At 39.3% G+C, this 16,794-nt stretch overlaps 1 protein-coding gene and 1 non-coding gene across 2 annotated transcripts; one reads left to right on the top strand and one right to left on the bottom strand.

The window, feature by feature from the left end:
- The first annotated feature begins 10,916 nt into the window (after positions 1-10,916).
- Positions 10,917-11,023, top strand: LOC115997688. The gene has a single exon (XR_004093783.1). It is a non-coding gene; the product is annotated as a small nucleolar RNA R71 (small nucleolar RNA).
- A 4,664-nt stretch (positions 11,024-15,687) lies between these two features.
- LOC115996449 (kunitz trypsin inhibitor 5-like) lies at positions 15,688-16,477 on the bottom strand. The gene has a single exon (XM_031235670.1). The coding sequence runs from the start codon at positions 16,472-16,474 to the stop codon at positions 15,884-15,886; it is 591 nt and encodes a 196-aa protein (XP_031091530.1). The 5' UTR covers positions 16,475-16,477; the 3' UTR covers positions 15,688-15,883.
- Positions 16,478-16,794: the final 317 nt, after the last annotated feature.

Here is a 16,794-nt window from a genome sequence, read left to right as displayed (position 1 = left end):
CGCTGAGCCGATTCCTATCTAAATCGGTCGACCGTTCCTTACCTTTCTTTGATGCTTTGAAAGCTAGAGAAGGATTTCTTTGGTCGGAGGAGTGCCAAACCGCCTTCGAGGATCTCAAGACGTATCTACTTTCCCCTCCACTATTGTCCAAACCGGTGGAGGGCGAGATATTGTTTCTTTATTTGGCCTCTTCTCAGCAGGCTGTTAGCTCGGTGCTTGTCCGAGAGGAGGACAAAGTTCAGCATACAATATACTATGTGAAGGCTGCTGAAGTTCGTTACTCGCCACTTGAAAAAGTGGTCTATGCGTTTGTAATCACGGCCAGGAAGCTGGTCCCTTACTTTCAAGCTCACTCTATCCCAGCGTTGACAGATCAATCGTTGGCTGGAGTGCTTAGAAACCCGACCTCTTCTGGTCGGTTAGTCAAGTGGGGCGTAGAGCTTACTCAATATGGAATTGAATACCAGCCACGCCTCACCATCAAAGTCCAGGTACTGGCCGACTTTATAGTCGAATGCATGGCCCAAGATTCAAAGGAGAACTCTGAAACCATTCCCAAGTTTGAGGGATGGTGGGAAATGCATGCGGATGGTGCTTCCAGTCAAAAGCACCATAGGAGGAGTAATGTTAACTACCCAAGAAGGCTTCCGATTGTACTATGCTTTGGAATACCAATTCAAAACTTCCAACAATGAAGCTGAGTATGAGGCCTTCCTTGGCGGATTATGAGTGGTTAAAGCCTTAGAAAGCAAGAAACTTCGCATTCAAACCGACTCACATCTGGTGGTCAGGCAGGTGAAAGGGTCCTATGAGACTAAAGGAGAAAGAATGAGGCGGTACAAGGAAACGACTAAGGGACTCCTAAAGGAGTTCAAAGCTTATGAAATTGATCATGTTCCTAGGGCTGAAAACTCGGAGGCAGATATTCTGTCTAAGATAAAGCTGGGTGGAATACCAGATTACTTGGTGAGCATTTTTCGGAAAGAAATAGTGGAATGACCAAGTATATAAGCTCGGGACGAGGCTGTGTAGAAAGTGAATGTGATAAGTCAGCAAGATCGAAACCAAGGAGAAAGTGATGAGGAAGAAGAAATCACTTCAAAGGCACAATTGTTAGCCAACCTTGTCATGTACAAAGAAAATGTCGAGTTGCTTGATGACCCGGTAGAGGCAGCTAGAATCAAAAGAATGGCATCGTCCTACATCATACAGGACGGAAGGTTATACAAAAGGTCTTTCGAGGGACCCCTTTTATTATGTCTTTCCCGACTGATGCCGAGAAGGTGATGGAAGAAGCGCACTCATGAATTTTCTCTGCACATCAAGGGGCTCATACTTTGGCACGAAAGTTGGTATTGCAAGGATATTATTGGTCGACTATGGTTAGAGATTGCATCCAGAAGTTAGAAAAGTGCCCCGTTTGTTAGGCCTTCGCTCGGAAAGAAACAAGACCGGCTTCCTTCTATAAGCCGGTCACCACCGTCATTCTCTTTGCAAGGTGGGGCATAGATTTGTTGGGTCCACTACCAGTCGCGCCAGGGTGAAACAAGTTCTGCATAATTGCTGTTGATTATTTCACCAAGTGGGTGGAGGCCGAGCCACTAGTCACCATAACTGAGTATCAATGCAGAAAATTCCTTTGGAAGAACGTTATATGTCGGTTTGGTATACCCGAACATCTAATAAGTGACAATGATAGGCAGTTTGATTATCGGCCATTTGTCAAGTTCTGTGAGCAATTTGGAATCCGACACCAAGGTATCTGTAGCCTATCCTCAGGCAAATGGTCAAGTGGAGAATGTAAATCGGACCATCGTAAATGGGATACGAAAAAAGCAAAGTGACCTTGGAGGGAGTTGGGAGGGTGAATATGAACGAGTGTTGTGGGTTTATCGCACAAGTCCGCGAAGGGCAACCAGTGAAACACCCTTCTCCTTAACGTATGGATTTGAGGCTAAGGTGCTGATCGAAGTGCTCGAGCCTAGCAACCGAGTCATGCGAGAAACTTATGCAATGAAATAAAACTACCAATCATAACCATGTCAAGTAGGCATTCAATTCAAGGGAATTGGTGAACACATAAAACTTCATGAGAGTTCAAAGTCATATGCACACAAGACAATAAAGAATAGTAGTCCTCACGATTGTTCACTCAATCCCTCCTATATACGTAACTATGTAACTATGTAAGAAGGGTACACACCATCCTCTATTGAGAGTGCACTTGCCATAGGCTTGCTTGTCCACCAAAACTCCACTACCAAAATTATATGAAAAACACGAGTCAAAAGGTCTTTATTTCTTGGTTGTAACGGGGCCAAGGGTATGTGGTTTAAGAAAGAAAGGGTATAAGCAATAACAAATGAACTCCAAGGACTCAGTAGAGCCATAATGTAACCCCTCACTAATTCCAATAAGCTGCGATCATGCGTGCTGGTCACGAACCGTAAAATTTTTAGGAACTTGTGTTCGGACCCGTTTGTCCTAGGAAATGGATTTTTAGACATCATACTATTATTCTTGAATTTCCTATTTAATTAGATTAGCCCATAGCAGCCAAAATTTATTTGTATTCATACCTCGCGGAATTTCGCGGTGTACCGAACCTAGCCCAATTTTGAGGTTTAGACTGGAATAAATTTGTGGTTTCGAAAATTATTGGATTTAGATTATTTTCTACCGAGAATTCATCTGTTTTAACCCTTACCAGTCCAATTGAAGATATTTTTCTTGAGGAACCATAAGACTTTGACAAGTGTCACAATTTTATCCACATCTTCCTCATTCTTATCTTATAAGGGATGATCCAATGTGACTTAGTCTTCAAGACTCCTCATTCTTATCACATAAGGGAAAATATAAAAGCTTTGTTCCCATTTATTTTTCCCCATTTCCCTTCAAATTGCCGAAAAGAGAGAAAGGGTGAGAGAGTGTGTGATTCTTCATCTCCCTTCACCATTAAAACCTTGCTTCCATAGCCAAATTTCTTCACAACTCTCAAGATTATTCGATAAGATTTCGATTTTATTCGGTAGAAAGCTTTGCATTGCTTCCTAGAGCTTGAATCTAGGCTTAGTTTCTTAAAATATTGTGTTATGGTGTTGATTTTGATCATAGGATTTAAGGTGAATTTGGGGAAAAGATCTAAGAGTTGTTCCTACGGTGTTAGTAAACCTTCTTGAGGTAAGGAATCCCCTTATTCGGTTGAGGTTATTTGAAACTAGATAATTGATAGCTAGGTTATGAATTGTTGTTGATTGGTGTACATGAAACCTATATGTTATGTGGTGTACATATGCTATGAAGTGGGGAAATTATGTATTTAGGTATAAATATATATGTATATGCCGTGTGTGTACATGTGGTGGGTGTGTGTGTCGTGATATGTGCATATATATATATATATTGTGTGTAGTATGATGTATATATATATATACTGTGTACGTGTGTGTGTGTTAAATATATGTTTGTAGTATAGTAAATATATATATGTGTGTATTATGTATATGAAACATATGTATGTACGTGTAGTATATATAGTTATGTGTGTATTATGTATATATATACACGCGTGATGTGTGTGTGTTTAAACTATAAATATATATATGTACATATATGAGTATATATGTATAATTAAATAAAGGTTGTATTATGTATATATATATGGTATGTGTACTTTATGTGAGTATGCATAAATGTTGAAAATGTTATGTTGAGTCCATATATACATATGTGTAGTGTGATGATGGGAAATGTTTTGAGCAAAATGTTTTGAGAGACAAGACTTTTGAACTAAGTTAAGAATGGTGATTGATTTCAAAGGAGGACTTGATTTTGTGGAAAATGTCTAAAAAGTGATCTCAAGGAAAGGGAAAAGGAAGGAAAATGTTTTCAAACCTTAGTTCTAGTAAAAGTGGTGAAGGACCTTGTCTTGTAGCCTACGGGATAGAGAGCTTAAAGTGCTCCTGTATGGTGGTTATGTTATTGTATGACCAGTTCATATTGTGGGCGAAGTCTATTCGCCGAGTACTATATCACCCGGAAGGAAAAGGGTCTCCTGCGGGGGTGTGCACACTTAAGTATAGTCACTCTATTTTCGGGTAGGTGTCGTTCTTATGAACCTAGTGAGGCTAGCTAGGAATCATTCCAACGCGCCTATAAGTCCAGGGGATCAGTATTAGACCGGGCGATGACCACTGAACCCGAGTTGAACGATCCAAGTGGTCAGTCAAAAGTGGAGAAAGGATACTCCAAAGGTTTCACACTCACTTTCTATCTAGAACCAAGTGGATTTTGAAATATGAATGTAGTTACGCTGTAGCTACGGAGAAGAGGTATGTGAAAAGTATTGAAAATACCCAAAGGTTATGGGTGATCTCTCTGAAAGGTGAAAAGTGAAGAGAATTTCCTTATGAGGGAAATGTTTTTCAAAGAAAGTGATTGAGAACAAAAAGGTGGAATTTGTGTTTTTCCATTACTTGTTTATATGCTTAAATGTTTGGCAATATATGCTTTGAGTAAGTAAATGATTATTGTATGACCTCGTCTAGAGGGAAAGTGATTCAAGATTGATATTGAAATTGTTGCTTGTTATGTGTGCACGTTGCTATGTGTAACTGTTGCAGGTAGAACCTCGGCTGATGAGTAAGGATAGGGTTTTGATGTAACAATTTCTTTTTACAAAACCTTTATTTAGTTTTGAATAACCCGTGGATATTCTTACTTAGCCGTCGCGCTAACTACACTTCAATGTGTATTGTTTTTATCAGATGCAGTTTAGTGAGTACCTCTGTAGCCGATGAGCTCAGAATAGAAGAGAAGTGCAGGTTGAGGTCTACTATGATGTTGTTGTAGTGTGTTGGTGTTGTAAGTTTAGCCTTAGCACTTAGAGTGGAGTTTGTCAAAGAGGTGATAGAATTCACTCTAGGTGTGGCGGTAGCACCCAGTTTTCTGTTGAGTAGATGTAAGCTTCCGCAACGTCTGATTACTGATTTGTAATAAAGTATAAGAGTGGAAAATTGGGGTGTTACACATAATTCCACCATATCAAAAGCAAGAAGCTTGTATTCTACCAATAAAACACTTCCACCCAACACAAGTCATCACTACTTCATTCCCCCTCCTTACTTTCACTTATAAATTCACCAAAAATCTCAAAATGTTCATCTTTTTTCTGTTTTTTTTTGTTTTTTTTTCTTCTCTTTTTTTTTTTCAATTTTTTTTTGATAAAACTAAAGAAATAATTCTTTATTTCCACACAACCCTCAATGGTACTCTTCCCAATTTTTTGTATATTCATAGGGAAAGATAAACAAATTATTAAAAAATTTCAACCTTCCCCACATTACCATAATCACCAACTTTCTATAATATCATGCCCTCATTGCTCATAAGTCATTTTTAGAATAAAACGAGCATAGAAGTTCTAGGCCAACAAAAGGTTTACAACCCACAAAATCATAATAGATTTCATTTTGTTTCTTTTTTTTTTTTTTTCCTCTTTTTCACCCCCTTTGATCACAAACAATTCCTCACCCAAAACAAACCATATATACAATCACCTTTCAACTCCAACCTCACCAATACTTCATCACTTTTGATCCTCTTGCACATATAAATGAAATAATGACATTCACTGACCCAAGGACGGGTTAAGAGCCTTCTTTTTATGAGCTAAGGTTCTTTGGGATTGGCTAAAGAAGAAAAATGTCTTATTCATTTTAAAGCTCAAAATGGTTCACTAGGGGAAAAAATAACATGTATAAGGATGTAGTCATTTTTAAGGCTATAAGGCTAAATCCTAATGCCTTAATCATTCTCGTGTCATCACATAACATGTAGCTCTGCAATGGTATGAAGCAAGTTCTAGAAGTAACACAATCAAAGAGGGAAAATGAACACTCCAAAAATGAAAATAAGTTGCAGTGAGCAACCTCTAGGCTCAAAAGCTCACGGTGTGACAGAATTTGACTACCAACTCTATGCAAGCATACATATAGCCAAACACATTCATTGATATTATGCATCCCCAAGACACTAGAACTTATCTCCCAATCAACATAGTCATTAGATGGCATTTTTTTAACTTTATTTTGCTGAAAGAAATGCAGAAGAATGAATGAAAACTGCTGAAAATCTCAGAAAAGTGTTGAAAATGCTGCAAACAAAATGCAGAAACTTGCATAGATTTATCACAGAAAATTGCAGAAAAATAGAGAAAATGCAGAAAAAAGCAGATTTTTTTTTTGAATATTTTGCTGCAGAACATAAAACATCTCCTAAACGTTCCCTTCCCCACACTCAAACTCAGCATTGTCCTCAATGTTAATTAGAAAACAGGTAAGAGAAAATGCAGTAAATAGGAAACTCTCCTGTTAGTTGTCAAATGGAGTCGAGAGTGATCGTGTCAAGACAAGCCACAGTTTCCCCTTCTTTGTAATGCTTGAGTCGTTGTCCATTGACTATGAACGGTCTCTTCTCATCTCCTTCAATCTCTATGGCCCCATATGGATGAACTTTAGTGATCACCAAAGGACCTGACCATCTAGACTTCAATTTTCCTGGAAAAAGTTTAAACCGTGAGTTAAATAATAAAACTTTTTGCCCAACTTCAAACTCTCTTCTCAAGATTCTTTTATCATGCCAAGCCTTGGTCCGTTCCTTATAAATCCGTGCATTCTCATAGTAACTGTTTTTTCCAAAATTCTTTTAAGTTCACGGTTAGAAACCTCTACTTGACCACTTGATTGAGGATGGTATGTGGTCCCGTGCTTGAGATGACAACCGTATTTAAACAACAAAGCTTTAAATTGAGAGTTCTTAAAATGCACTCCATTGTCACATATAAAAGCTCTAGGAACACCATAGTGTGAGAAAAGATATTTAACAAATTTAACTACACTACTAGCGGTGTTATTAGGCAATGCAATTGCCTCTACCCATTTCGAGACATAATCAACAGCTACCAAGATATAAGACTTACCATGAGAAGGTGGAAAAGGTCCCATAAAATCTAAACCCCAAACATCAAAAAGTTCTACCTCAAAGATTCCATGTTGAGGCATTTCGTGTCTCTTCCCAATTGTACCTGTGCGTTGGCATCTATCGCATGCCATGACATAGCTATGTGCATCCTTGAATAAAGTTGGCCAATAAAAACCACTTTGTAAGACTTTAGCAGCAGTTTTGTTACCTCCGTGATGTCCACCATATGGAGAAGAGTGACAATGATGAAGTATTTGGACCATCTCCTCTTCAGGTACACATCGCCTGACAATCCCATCAGCACATCTCCTAAAAAGCAGCGGTTCATCCCAAAAATAGTGCTTGATTTCTGAAAAGAACTTCTTTCTCTGGTAAGTATTAAAATCATGTGGAACAATGTTAGCAACCAAAAAGTTCATAAAATCAGCAAACCAAGGTACAACATTATCTTTAATAAACCATAATCTCTCATAAGGGAACTCATCATTTATAGACTCCTGAACATCAGATGTTTTCATATGCTCTAACCTTGACAAGTGGTCAGCCACCAAGTTTTCAGTTCCTTTCTTATCTCTAATTTCTAAGTCAAATTCTTGCAATAACAAAACCCACCGGATTAATCTAGGTTTAGAATCTTTTTTAAGAAATAAATACTTAATGGCTGAATGATCTGTGTAGACAATTAGCTTTGATCCAACAAGATAAGAGCGGAATTTGTCAAGAGCAAAAACAATGGCTAAAAATTCTTTTTCAGTAGTTGCATAATTATTTTCAGCATCATTTAATACTTTACTTGCATAACAAATCACATGCAACTTTTTATTTCTTCTTTGTCCTAAAACAGCACCTAAAGCAAAATCACTCGCATCACACATAAGTTCAAAAGGTAAAGTCCAATCAGGTGCAACCATAATAGGGGCTGAAATTAAAGCTTGTTTAAGACTGTTGAAAGCCTTTGAACATGCATCATCAAACACAAAAGGGGCATCTTTAACCAACAACTTACAAAGAGGTTTGGCAATCTTAGCAAAGTCTTTAATGAACCTCCTATAAAAACCAGCATGACCTAGAAAACTTCTAATAGCTCTTACCGAAGAAGGGGGAGGTAACTTTTCAATAACCTCAACTTTAGCATGGTCTACTTCTATCCCTCTAGCTGAAACTTTATGACCTAACACAATACCTTCAGGTACCATAAAATGGCATTTTTCCCAATTAAGCATAAGAATAGTCTCTTCACAGCGCTGCAAAACACGCCTCAAGTTAGCTAGACAAGTATCAAAAGAAGAACCAACTACTGAAAAATCATCCATAAAAATCTCAATTATATCCTCAACCATATCAGAAAAGATTGTCATCATACACCGCTGAAATGTAGCAGGTGCATTGCATAAACCAAATGGCATCCTTCTATATGCAAAAGTACCATATGGACAAATAAATGTAGTTTTTTCCTGGTCCTCAGGGGCAATGGGGATTTGAAAATAACCTGAATAGCCATCTAAAAAACAATAGTATGCATAGTCAGCTAACCGTTCTAACATCTGGTCAACAAAGGGTAAAGGGAAATGGTCTTTACGGGTAGCTGCATTTAATTTCCTATAATCTATACATACTCTCCAACCTGTGACAGTTCTAGTGGGAATCAACTCATCTTTATCATTTTTAATAACAGTGATACCACCCTTTTTAGGAACAACTTGCACAAGACTAACCCATGCACTATCAGAAATGGGATAGATAATACCTGCATCAAGAAGCTTGTGAATTTCAGCACGCACCACTTCTTTCATGTTAGGATTAAGGCACCTTTGACTTTCCACACTCGGGGTATAATCTTCTTCCATCAATATCCTGTGCATACAAACTGAGGGACTAATCCCCTTAATATCAGCAATAGACCACCCTAAGGCAATCTTAAATTGCCTCAATATTCTCATCAACTTTTCTTCTTCTGCAGGGAGCAAATTAGCATAAATAATCACAGGAAAGGTATCATTTACACCCAAAAAAACATATTTCAGATGTGATGGAAGTGGTTTAAGTTCAAGTTGAGGTGGTGTTTCATTAGAAGGGAGTGGAAAAGGGTTGCCCCTACCTAAATCTTCATATTTTCTACTAAGATGTGTAGGCAAATAACCCTGACATTCTAATCTCATCAAAGACTCAACAAAATCTGATTCTACCTCTTCGATTTTTATACTAAGTGCAAGACATGCTTCTAATGGTTCACTAAATGAATTCTTAACAAATGCTTCTTTTGAAAGTTTCTCAATAGCATCAACAAATTGACATGATTCATCAAAAGATGGAAACTTTACAGCTTTAGAGATAGAGAATTCTTCTTTTTCTGTTCCTACTCTAAAAATTAATTTCCCTAAAGGCATATCTATTATTACTCCTCCTGTTAACAAAAATGGCCTACCAAGTATAAGGGATGTATCTGTATCATTACACATGTCCAGAATCAGAAAATCAGCAGGAAAATAGAATTTACCAACTTTTACCAAGATATCCTCTACTACTCCCTGCGGGTACTTGACTGATCTATCAGCAAGTTGAAGAGAGATTGTTGTTGGCTTCATTTCAGATATTCCCAACTTTTTGAAAAGCGTTAAAGGCATAAGGTTTATACTGGCACCTAAATCACATAAGCATTTATCAACAATAGTATTACCAATAGAGCAAGGAATAGAAAAACTTCCTGGATCCATTAGCTTAGGAGTTAATTTGCTTTGTAAAATAGCACTACACTCCTCATTTAGATGCACAGTAGCAAACTCTTCTAGTTTCTTTTTATTAGACACAATTTCCTTAATATACTTGGCATAAGACGGCATATTGGCAAGTGCTTCTGCAAAAGGAATATTAATTTGCAATTTTTTAAAAACCTCTAAAAATCTTTTAAAGTTGTTGTCCTGGTTCCTCTTTTGTAGCCTTTGTGGATATGGAATGGGGGGTACATAAGGTTTTACTGCAGAGGAATTGAGGTTTTGATCACTAGAACTCTCTTTAGGTAATTGTTCTCCTTCTTTATCACTCTCTTTTTCAACCGTCAATGGTTCTTTTTCTTTCAAAACTTCATTCAACACCTTACCACTTCTCAATGTGACAGCCATAGCTCCTTCCCTAGGGTTTATTTCAGTGGCACTAGGAAACTTACCTCGATCTTTTTCTGCAACAATTTTAGCTAACTGACCTACTTGCACCTCTAAATTATGAATGGATGCTTGGCTGGACTGAGCAACCTTATCAATTTTTGCATCTAGCTTATTCATCATAGTGTCCTGGCTAGCCATGTATTGCATGAACATCTCCTCCAGTTGAGGCTTTTTCTCCTGAGTAGGAAGTTGAGGTTGTTGTGGTGCAGGTGGTTGCTGGAAGGGTCTGTATTGCTGATGCTGAAATCCTGATGGCCCTTGTTGTTGAAATCCAGGTGGTCCCATTGGCCTTGCATTACCTTGATCTCTCCATGAGAAGAGTTAGGGTGATTTCGCCAACCTGGGTTATATGTATGGGAAAATGGATCATTTCTTGGTGGTTGCCTCCCCATATTAGATCCCATGTAATTTGCCTCTTCATAAGATGGTTGCGATGGCTTTGCATTCATATAAACAGAAGAATTATGACCATATGTATTGCAATAAGCACAAAATTCTCTATTCGAACTATCACGAGTCATCAACAAGTTAATCTGTTTAGTCAATTCAGCCACTTGTATTGTCAACTCAGACTGTGTGCTAATTTCATGCACAGCAGCTCTTCGACCTCTCACTGCTTTTTGTCTAGAATTACTAGCTAGACTCTCAAAGATAGCTTGTAACTCATCACTATTTTTATCACCTGTGTATCCACCTGCAGCAGTATCTACAAGAGACTGATAATTAGGAGTTAAACCATCATAAAAGAATTGTGTTAACAATAACAAAGGGAATTGATGGTGTGGACACTGGTTCAAAAGCAAGTTGAAACGATCCCATACTTCATGAAATAATTCCCCCTCTCTTTGAGTAAAAGTGCATATCCTACTCCTATAGTCCATTGTCGTTTGAGATGAAGAATATTTAAACATGAAAGCATTGTAAACATCATCCCAAGTTCTTAAAGAACCCTCTGGTAAATTTAACAACCACTGCCTAGCATCACCCCTCATGCAATATGGAAAACATTTCATTCTAAGCTCTTCTTCAGATAAATTATTCAAAGGTAAAGTTTGTACCGTACTATAAAGCTCTCGCATGAAACCCAAAGCATCCTCACTTTCCAAACCATTAAAGGTAGGAAGCATATTCAGATGGAAACTCTTGAGTTCATAATTCCTAGCTGCATCAGACAATTGAATGCAACAGGGGTTAACAGCTATTACCGGTCTTTGGATGTCTCGAAGACGCGGTTGAACTGCTTGATTTTGCGGAGGTGGAACTATTGGGGGTTAACAGCTATTACCGGTCTTTGGATGTCTCGAAGACGCGGTTGAACTGCTTGATTTTGCGGAGGTGGAACTATTGGTGGTATGCGTTCATCTTGTTGACCCACTCTATTATTTTCAGCCATTTCAAGCCGCCTTCGTACCCTGTTTTTCCTACAAGTACGCTCAATTTCAAGATCAATAGGAAATAATTCAGCGTTTTTATGCCTTATTGATCGCCTTAAAATCATAAACAATAATAAAAACAAATAAATAAATAAATAAAAATAAAATTAAAGTGATAATGAACCTAGCTACAAAAAATAAAATTAAAAAGAAAAACTTAAGAAAATAGTTAAATGAGTGTCCCCGGCAACAGCGCCAAAAACTTGATTGATATTTTCTGCAAGCGCACAGAGTCAATCATAGTATAAATTCCTGGAGTATTCCAGGGTCGATCCCACGAAGAACACAATTAACTGTTGTTTTGAATAACCGATTTAGTTGATAAGAGAAAAACACGAATAAAAGAAATTCACGGAATAAAAAGAATATTTATGAGTTTAAAATTAAGAAAAGTTCTAATTGAGAAAAGACTATGGATTTGGGTTCACCTATTAGATAATTAACTAATCATCCTAAGCATTGATTCGTTTGATTATAGTGATGATTGCTCCATTTATATCCTAATACTCCGTCGAGCTACTAGGTTGTATCCAATTAACTATGATCATCTGTCGATATTTCACCAACATTAATTGAACCCATTAAGCAATAACCAAAACTCACCACAAATACCTAAAGCTATGTCTAGTTTAGGTCAAGTGTGTTTATCTTACGAGGTCTAGGTTCATAATTCACCTGTCAGTTCTTCTTATAAACCTTAATAATAGAAATATGCAATGGCCAGCCACACAATTCACAACTAAAATACATAAGATAAATATAATCAAAATTCAATTATTCAATCGAACTTAGAAGAATCAGCACATGAAGAGTAATCAATTAATCTAGTCTAAGGCTAGTCCAAATCCCTAATTCAAAGTTCTAGCCAATAATCATAACTAATTGCATAAACGATTCACGAAATTTAGCATATCAAAATGAGAATATTAATCTGAAAATTTAAAGTAGAGACAGAAGAAAGTAATTCAAGCCTAAAGAATTGATAGCTGCGATTAGAACTCGAAAATTCCTTGCGAATTGCGATGGAGTCTTCGCTTCCTCGCCAAAGCCGTTGCTGTGAACCCTAGCCTTCGTAGTCTACTCCTTCAGTTTTCCTGTTCTCTCCCCCCTCTCTATCTTCCGCCAGAGCCGAAATATATACACCTCAAATAAGATGGGCACTTTGATTCGTCGTCCGTCCGTGTTCTGCCGTCCCAAAAACCAAATTAAAAACCCCAATTAATTTCCTTTTCTTTGTTTCAGTGCTGCGCCCCTTCAAGAAAGATAAATCTATTAAAAACCCAATAAAAGTAAAGTAAAAAAAACTACTTATATAACCTAATGGCACAAGTTAATTAAACCTAATTATTAGATTACTAATTTAAAACTAAATGTATAAAGCTACCAAATAAATTTAATATTATAGTTAAACTAAAACTCCTATATTAATAAAAATGCAACATTAGCCTAATACTTATTAAAACCAATCTAAACTAGTAACTTATAAATAAATATAATATTTATAAAAAGATCAACACTAAAACTTAATTTATTTATGCAAATCACTTACTAAAATTACTCTAAAAATGTCTAGAAATTAAGCTTATCAGAAAGCCGGGTGGTCCGCCAGCCTTCGAATGGCACGAATTAAAACGAAAGGTCGAGAAACCAACGAAATTGAAGTATGGAGGAAAAAGGTAATAGTTGAATGAATGAACGAAGTCGTCGAGAAAAGAGGGGAAAGACATCTTCGAGGGCTGAGCTTCAGAATTCGAAAGGTTCTAAGAGTCGAGTCGGGGATTCGGCTACCATCATTGAACATGTGGTCGTAGAGACCAAGTAGTCAGAGCCCGACCTACAAAGATGGACTTTTTCGGTTAGCGAGTAAGACCTTGGAGGTCGGATTAAAGATCCCCTGAAAAGGGGAAGGCTAATCGAAGCTCAGCTAGGTCCTCAAACCAAAGGTCTGAGGGACTGGAGTTATAATTGATTTCAGGAATTGATTGTCGGTATAGCCCTTTGAGAAGGGTCGGATTCCATGTTTAAAAGGTGCAAGGTAAGCCTGGTGGCTAAAAGTCCGAAAGGCTGTGCTGGAACCCATGAAGACAGGGGAATGTCGATCTCAATCCCCTCGACCAAAGGTCTGAGGGACTAGCTCGTTCTGGGTTCAGTAGGGCAAAAAGCTCCAAAGTAATCCTTTGAGAACGAGGAAGGCGACCCTGGCATGAGTCGGCTTACATATTAAAAGCATGCAGTGACAAGCACGAGCAAAAGAAAGAATTCCCATAAAGGCTGGAGGCAGATCATTTACATTCAAAAAAGAAAAGGCCAGTAAAACACCCTTTCAGCCAAAAAAGTGGACGACCATAGGCTAAGTCCCTAGTCTACTTGGAAGAAGGAGGTGCAATTTCGGTGGAAACGGTCGGAGTCGTCGAAGCCGGGGCATAGGCAAAATCACGGTACTCCTCCCATAAGGAGGCAATGCCCGGAGGAGCGTCGTCAGGTGTGCCGCGATCTATCATGGCATAGACTTCGTTGAAGAAGTACAGGTAGTCGGGGTCTGGAACAGGATCATCCAGCAGCACCGGCTCGTCAAGAACTGGTTCATCTTCCTCGAGCACTGGGTCGCTGGGAATGAGAACCCAACCATCTTCTTCGGCCTCAAGCGGAACGTCAATGGGCCAACTAGGATCATCGCCACAAAGGAATCTGCGGGATCTCAGGCGTTCCTTTCGCTCGACCATGCGAGCCTTGGCAGCACGACGAGCCCGTTCTGCTAGTCATGGAGAAGATCGCCGGCGAGCTGGGGCATAAGCGTTGCCTTTGGTTCCCATGGTTATCGAAGGTAAATTGGGAATGTGGAAAGGTGAGCAAATATGGAAATGGCGTCGCTATTTATAGGAAAAGGCTTGCTTTGAAAATGACATCTGGCAGTTGCACTTGAGTGAATGTAGTTAAGGCAATGTGACCGTGTCAGAAGCTCACTGTTCAGTAAAAGATAAGGATCGATGGTAGTTAATGTGTTGGACTTGACCAATGATGGGATGCGGGGAAGATAAAATCAATGTGAGAAAGCTCGGGTGTGGACAAGTGACAACCATGAAGGAAGAAAAGCTTGAAGACCAGTCGCAAGTACTTTTCCAAGTCGTGTTTCGCGTAACTCAGGAAAGTGAGGGAATTGGGGAGGGGGGGGGGGGGGGGGGGTAAAAAACTTTCTCAAAGCAAACAGAAATCGAAGAAGGTAGAACATCAAGCCAACAAGGTGAGGGGAGCCGAGCTATCAATACTTTTCTGAGTCATGTTTCGTGTAACTCAGGAAAGTAAAGGACTGGGGAGCAAAAACTCTCTAAGGATGGAAAAGCAAGACATTTCCCCAAGCCGTGCTTCGTGTGGCTAGAGAAAATGAGGGATTAGATGATGGGGGATGGGCTAAGGTTCGATATTGGGAGCTCGGCGTAAGTGGAAGGTCGACTAATGAGAAGGAGAAAAATTCAAGGAGCTTGGAGGACTCGGAGGAGTGTACAATGGGGCGACGAAGGTTGGCCGATGATGAGTCGGTCGACCGGGGATTTGTTCATTGAAGTAACAAGGCAGCTAAAGATCTTAGACTCAGAGTGATTGAACAGTGCTATTGAAATAACTAATTACCATGGGAGAAGGGATGGGCTTAAGGAGCTGAAGGAGAGGAGTCGGTCCGGCCGACTTAGGAGCCATGGCCGAGGTAAAGAAGGCGGTGTGTGAAAGGCGGCCGAGAGGTTTCCTAAAGGTAAAGGCGGTGAGGTGCGGGAATCACGCGAAAGATATGGAAAGAATGCTGGAATAGATTAAGAAAGTATCTAAATGTACTAAGGAAAGAAATCCTAATTTATTTGTATATGACACTTTAGGGTTACCAAATGGAGAAATACCTCCTAGCTAGTATAAATAGGGATCTAAGACCTTGAGAGAGGGGCAAGCGGTTCTCTGTACTCAGAAGCAATTTTTCACACTCATAAGCAATTCATAATACACAAAGGGCCGAGGCGCTCCTCTATTTTCATCCCATAATACTTAGTCAATTTTTTGGTGGTGTTGGCCTGCTGTTTGAGCATCCGTGGTTGATAAAACCAACAAGTTGAATTACAGCTACATACAGCCCACCAAATAGTACATAATTACTTTCAACATATTTTAATTTCCATCACCAACTAACATTAACATCATAAACTACTCATACAGTCTTTATTGATATGAATATGTAATCCATACAGTATGAATACTTATTAAAGCCACTAAGCAGTACGTAGTATTTCAAACCATTCATTAATAATAGTTGTAAGCCTAAGACTAAGCCTTTTGGAATACAATCTTCAATGGCGGACGGTTGAAAGCCAAACGCCTTACGCCGTCGACCACCTGGACACCAATGTATCCACACTGAAGCCTGGGGCACACGACGGAGCAACCTGCGGCTCTCGGACAGAACTGAAACGCGTACGCATCCTCGTACTTGACGATCGTGAATAAGCTCGCTCCGTTTCCCTTCCCATCTCCCCCCGTCGTCACGAAAAGGTCTTGGACTAGCCACACCCTCGACTGAGGGCACCCCGACGTGAGATCCGACGCCACGAATTCCACGGTCACGTCGGCGTTCTCAAGGACAGCACCGCCGGTGGAATTCACCGGCGAAAACCGGAGTGGGAGTCCCTTGTCGCCGGCGGCGAGTGTCTGGACGACCTGAAAAGGGCAGGTGTTGTTTTCGCCCTTGGTTGGCTTGAGGCCGCTCCCTGCAGATAAGGCGTAATAATTGACGCCGGAGAGGAGAGCCTGGCCGGCGGTGTCCAGCACCGGGTCGGCGGCAAAGGAAAAGTTGAAGATGCAAAAGAGAAGAAGGGAGGAGAGCAAAATGGGGTTTTTTGATGTCTTCATTTTCTGCATTATATTGTGCTCTTTCCTTTGTAGATTCATACTATATTTATAGAGCTGATGGATATGTGAACATGCTAACATCCTTACGACTCGCGAGTACGTGCCTTATTTCAATTCCCAACTTTCATTACTTTTACATTTTCTCAACTTTAAATTTTATTTCATTTTAAAATATCATTATTTTTTTAAAGTAAAAACATTTTAACTCAATGTGGTAGCTCAAGTGGCAAGTAAGAACTCGGGTTCGATTCCCCCTGGACTAGCTCCCGTGCTCACGGAGCGAACGTGGGTGTACAGATCGAGAAAGACCCCATGCATTTACCAAAAGA

Source organism: Ipomoea triloba, chromosome 11, assembly GCF_003576645.1.
Source record: "Ipomoea triloba cultivar NCNSP0323 chromosome 11, ASM357664v1".
Lineage (NCBI taxonomy): Eukaryota > Viridiplantae > Streptophyta > Magnoliopsida > Solanales > Convolvulaceae > Ipomoea > Ipomoea triloba.
Note: the sequence above shows the minus strand (reverse complement) of the source record. Positions and strands in the feature narration are given on the sequence as shown.

Excerpts from the sequence above, each read along its gene's own strand:
- LOC115996449 (XM_031235670.1), bottom strand. The coding sequence starts at position 16,474 with ATGCAGAAAATGAAGACATCAAAAAACCCCATTTTGCTCTCCTCCCTT.